The 5,342-nt window shown below is 46.0% G+C and overlaps 1 protein-coding gene across 2 annotated transcripts; it reads right to left on the bottom strand.

The window, feature by feature from the left end:
- Positions 1 to 882: 882 nt before the first annotated feature.
- On the bottom strand, positions 883 to 4,994 carry gpsm1a (G protein signaling modulator 1a). Of its 2 annotated transcripts, XM_053421775.1 has the most exons (4): positions 3,894 to 4,994; positions 3,492 to 3,809; positions 3,183 to 3,374; positions 883 to 2,754 (listed from the first exon to the last, which is right to left on the bottom strand). In XM_053421775.1, exons 2-4 carry the CDS (start codon positions 3,795 to 3,797, stop codon positions 2,530 to 2,532), a joined length of 723 nt encoding a protein of 240 aa, XP_053277750.1. In that variant the 5' UTR covers positions 3,798 to 3,809; positions 3,894 to 4,994; the 3' UTR covers positions 883 to 2,529. The 2 variants fall into 2 exon arrangements, with proteins under 2 accessions (XP_053277750.1, XP_053277749.1); XM_053421774.1 differs by having other exon boundaries at positions 3,492 to 4,994.
- Positions 4,995 to 5,342: the final 348 nt, after the last annotated feature.

The following is a 5,342-nucleotide window of genomic DNA, read 5'->3' as shown; positions in this document are numbered from 1 at the left end:
TGTTTATCGGCAGTTTCCCCGTCAGGGCCCTCTGCTGGCTGCTTTGGGTCACTGGACCTTTAGGTCAGGAGCATTGTGACCTTTGGAGCTGTTGGCTGATCACCTGCAGGTGAAGGCAGCAGCAGCAGAAGGCCTCTTCCAGGAGCGGCTCATTTCCCGGCTGCACAGAGCTGAGCAGAAGCTGCTGGACAATCTATGTTTAGTTTGAATTTATGTTTGCTCCTGTTTTACCAATAAAGATGTTGGAACATGAACGTTCTGGTTTCAGAACTGCTTAAAGGAAAAGGTTCTGTTTGTCTTCATGATGGAAGTGATTAGATGTTCTCACAGGAAACACGTCAGCACTAGAATGAACCTTGTTGTTTAAACACACGTTCGTGTGGACGACCGGCTGCGTCGTGAACGATGCACTACGCTTGTTACCGGAAGACACCACTAGAGGGCCCTCCGGAGATATCAGACCATGTGGGACTTCTGGATTTGCATGACATAATAAATATGGCGACACTCGAGGAGGTAACTGTTTGTTCATTCTAAGATCACGGCAGAAAAAGAGATTCTCCACCCAACACCACCAATGTCCTGGGGCACATTTGAAGAGATGATAAAAAGATTGATGAAAGTTTAAAACAGTAATTCTAGATGCTTTGAATCAGTCAATTTCTAGAAGGACAAGGAAGAGAAAGACGATTGTGGCCAAGTAGCAAAAGAGGAATACAGCTCTCAGGATCTTAAGACTTTTTATATGACGGGTTTATTCAAGTAAGACTTGGGACAGTCTTGTTTTCCATTATGATTAAAGATGTGTTGCTCTTTGCTGATAATGGAGTCTTGTGAAAAAGAAGAATATTAATCATATTATGGGAGAAATACAAGAGGCAATTAAGATGTGGGAAATGGTTGTATTCATGGCGCTTCAAGTCATCAGGTTAAAACCTAAAGCGTTAGCGTGCCGGTGTTGATACGCAGCAAAGTATTTACATAAGAATAGAGCAGGCTCCCATGGAATGAACATATACACAAAGTACTGTCCAAATATAAAAGAATAATCAATGTGATGAGAGGTCTAACGGGGTCGGAACTGATCCGGACGTCAGTGATTAATATTCATGTAACGTTAGATCTGTGCTAGATGATCACGTGTAGTTCAGCAGGTGAAACAACAAGAAGTTGGAGATTTCACATCGATCCTGATTTTCAGGTGGAGGTGGAGAAAAGCATTGATAACCATAACCCACACAACTGATGAAGATCAATCTGGATCAATAACCCACACAACTGATGAAGATCAATCTGGATCAATCTTCATGGTCTGAAGAGAAGCATCCAACAACAAAGGTTCTTCTTCCATGTGAGAGTGAAGAGCAGAGAGTTTTACATGGAGCAGATCAGAGTATTAAATAATCAAAGTATTAAAGTATTATAAGTATAGCAAGTATTAAAGTATTAGAGTATTTAAATATGAAAATATGAAATTTAAAAATATGAAAATATAAAAATTAAAAAGTATTAAAGTATCAATATATGAAAGTATAACAAGTATTAAAGAATGTCATCACCTCCCGGCATGTTCCCCTCAGTCTTGCTGATTTCTTTTTTTGGAAAAAGAACGTAAAGTTTTGGTTGAAGATAGATTTCAAACATCATATGAAACATTTGATCCAGGTCCACATTAGATCCAGATGATCCAAAGAACCTATCACAGGAAGAACAGGTTCTGGTTCATTATCTGAGGGAGACAGGATCAGACAGAAGAATATGATCTGGATAACTGTGATTCACACTCCAACACAGTGGAGTGCTGGTGAGGCACCTAAACGTTGGTGGCCAGCTGCCAATAAACTGAACAAAGAAGAAAATGAAGACCATTTATTAAATAGATTTTTGAATAGGGGGAGGGAATTGGACCTTGCTTCGTCTACTCGATGAATCCACCTTGTGATGCAGTTCCTGCAGGAACACCTCAACACAGGAGATAATGAAGAAGAAGCTTTTTCTGTCTATTGGACTTTTAACCTTTTACTCTTTTTTTCCTCAAATGTCACCTGAGCGTATTATTCATTATTAAAAATCTGACCGTTTCATTTCTATTCATGGGAGAATCAAATATGATTCAATTTACAAACGATCCTTTCGTCATGTGGTTGAAGAAAACATGACGACTTCAGGATCGATTGAGACTCTGACACGTTGTTTTAAATATTTCAAACAACAATCCAACACAAGACAGTTTCTCTATGTAAGTTAAAGAACTAAAAGACACAAATACAGGTAGACCTAGACCAGGTCCAGGTCCAGGACCAGGACCAGAAACCCGTCCAGGACCAGGACCAGGACCAGGACCAGGTTAGGGTCCAGGTCCAGGTCCAGTTGATGCAGGTGTGGTCTACCTAACAGATCATGACCCAAGTTATTAAACTGGTCCGTCCTGGACTCAGAACCAGATCCTAGACCTGGAGCCTGGCCACAGATCTAAACATATCAGCACAGTTTGGAACCTGGTTTCAGGAAAACCCTTTCTATGTGCTCTCAGGTCTCGATCTTCATCAGAGATGATGGCGATGGGGGGGAGGAGTCATCCTCATCCTCAGTGTGTGATGTCATCAGCGACGCTCTCTGCTCATCCATCCTCCTGGACTGGACTCTCTGGATCAGACTGAAGAAATCCTCCTGACCCTCTGGAGCTGATCCCACCAGGTCATCCAGGTCATCCAGGTCAGGGGGGGGGCACCGCTGGTCCTCCATCCTGTCGGACTACAGCGGGGGGGGGGGGGGGGGGGAATGAAGGAAGTCGGGGAAAGTTCTTTGTTAACGTTTGTTTATAGAGCGAAGCCGACCACTCGTCTGTGTGTCCACCTCCTGGTGTCAAGTCATGGACATTGTTTTTTCTGTCCTTATGACATCTAGTGGCTGCAGATATGATGTTTTCAGGTTGCCCCCCCCCCCCCCCCTACCGTCCCCCCCACCGTCCCCCCTTACTGACAAGCCGCGACTTAAGAAAGGGAAATGTTCCCTTTTACACTTAATCAGCTGCATTTGAATTATTAACCAAAAAGTGCATCTTAAGGACTCAAGCTAATACAACATACATAACAATTCAGTTACTTAAGTAAACACGTTGGGTTTACATGTTAAAGAAAAACAAGACGAGTCGTCACAGATCAAACAGAATATTTTTCTACCTGGAAGTTAATTAACATGTAGTAGAAATCCACAGTGGGCAGGGGGCGCTGTTCATGGCTGCAGGCTCCACACAAAGGAGCTGGTCCTGGATCAGGCAGGAGACCAACGTTGGCTCTCTGGTCGTCCAGTCTCTGTCCCTGAGACTCCAGGATCAGGTTCATCAAGGCCTCTGGCTCCTCCTGCTGGCTGCGCTGCAACAGAAAGGAAAGTGTTGTGATGTCAGAGGAGTCCTTCAGTGATGACCTCACACATTTGTGATGTCGAGTAAATGTTAGAAGAAGTCATGATGTCAGTCAGAGTTAATAGACCTGAATATGAGGAGCGCAGGTTCTGGTCCTGGAGGTCAGAGCGGGACTCTGTCTGCGAGGTCTGGAGGAGGTGGACCTGCCCTCAGGGCCAGACCCTGGTACAGGACTCACAAGACGCCTGGAGGGTGAGGTGGAGGCTGGGGTACTGGATGCAGAGGGAGGCTGAAGAGCGGGACTCATGGTAACAGGACTCTGACGTCTCCGTCCTCTGTCCAGATGTCCGTTCTGATGAGGAGGTGAAGAAGTGGAAGGAGCCGGCTGTTTGTCAGCCATGATGTGTGGGTCGGGCCAAGGTAGTGATGTCATCAATGGAAAGAGCTACAGAGAAAAAGTCATCAACTCAGGATCATAACACAAGAAGCTGAACTGTCACTGTGTCTCTGAAGCTGCTCAGACATTAACTGAAGATATTCCTGAAGCCCGGAAAATGTGTGGAAGCTTCCCAGTGAGCGAGTGGACGTGTGGACGAGGTTTCTAACACGTGACGTGAAACATGAAGAACACAAACATCTCAGGATGAAGAAGAGGAGCCGGACACGTAGAAGAGGAAGACGTCCACTTGGAAACACGAGGAGGTTCCAGATCTTCTGGTGATGAGGGCCGACGCCGGATGAGATGTAAACAACAACACTGATCTGTCCACAGCAGAGTTTATACGTCATGTCCCGCCTCCTGCTGCTCTACAGGCTCCGCCCCTGCTGCTCTACAGGCTCCGCCCCTCGCCTGATGGTCCCCACATGTTCCTGTTTGAAGGAGTCGGGCCCAACAACCTGCTGCTAATGCTTCACAAACACTAAATACACAACATGTCTGACAGAATGTCTGAATACAACTTTTTTCTCCATCTAGTTTCTGTCAGAAGAATCTATACACACGGTTGGTATGTAACACACAAACACTTAAATCCTCAGAATATTAATAATTAATGAGACAAATCCAGAAAATATTTCACAACAAAAAATCTAGATCCACTTCTATTTATTTTAAGTTTTCTAACTAAAACCTGCAGCTTGATTAAAGGGATAGTTCCTCCATCGGCATAGTGTTAGGGTTAGGGTTCCATCTCCTGTGAGAAGACCTGACTGAGTCTCAAACTGTCAGAATCAGCTGCAGCTGAAGAGTGAAGCTGAACTGAGATCAGTTAAAAACACTAGTTATTAAAAACCAGAGTTTATCTCTAAGATTCAGCAGGAAACTGAAACATGAAGATCTGTTCCAGATGCAGCTCTTCTGGTTCAGGAAGCAGAGGATCATGGGTAATATCAAGTGGGACGACACAGTCAGACACATTGTTTTTTCTACAAATGAAAACCTTCATCACTCAGAGAACAACAGCGTTAATCATTCGATGCTGCAGGGGGCGCTGCTGCTCATCAACAGTTACATTGTGTTGATTTAAGTTCTGTCTTCAACTCTGAAATAAAACTCCACAAATCCAACACACAACAAACAGCTGACATCACGAAGTTTGATCAACGCACTCTGCGTTACTTCACCTCAACATCCCCCCGCTCGTCCACCGCTCGTCCGCCGCTCGTCCGCCGCTCGTCCCCCGCTCGTCCGCCGCTCGTCCGCCGCTCGTCCCCCGCTCGTCCGCCGCTCGTCCCCCGCTCGTCCCCCGCTCGTCCACCGCTCGTCCACCGCTCGTCCCCCCGCTCGTCCCCCGCTCGTCCGCCGCTCGTCCCCCGCTCGTCCCCCGCTCGTCCGCCGCTCGTCCCCCGCTCGTCCCCCGCTCGTCCGCCGCTCTGTCCTCGTTACAGGACAAATTCTCCTCCTTCTTCTTTTTCAGGTCTGTGCTCTGTGTGAAGAGTCTCCGTCCACACACACAAACTGGGACAATGGAAGAGAAAG

This window comes from Pleuronectes platessa, chromosome 4 (assembly GCF_947347685.1).
Source record: "Pleuronectes platessa chromosome 4, fPlePla1.1, whole genome shotgun sequence".
Taxonomy (NCBI): Eukaryota; Metazoa; Chordata; class Actinopteri; order Pleuronectiformes; family Pleuronectidae; genus Pleuronectes; species Pleuronectes platessa.
This window is presented reverse-complemented; position numbering and strand designations above follow the sequence as displayed.

Coding starts and splice junctions, on each gene's coding strand:
- gpsm1a (XM_053421774.1), bottom strand. CDS start 3,797: ATGACATCACTACCTTGGCCCGACCCACACATCATGGCTGACAAACAG. Junction 3,375..3,491: donor CCTGCGCTCCTCATATTCAG/GTCTATTAACTC, acceptor TTTCTGTTGCAG/CGCAGCCAGCAGGAGGAGCC. Junction 2,755..3,182: donor ACATGTTAATTAACTTCCAG/GTAGAAAAATAT, acceptor CCCCCGCTGTAG/TCCGACAGGATGGAGGACCA.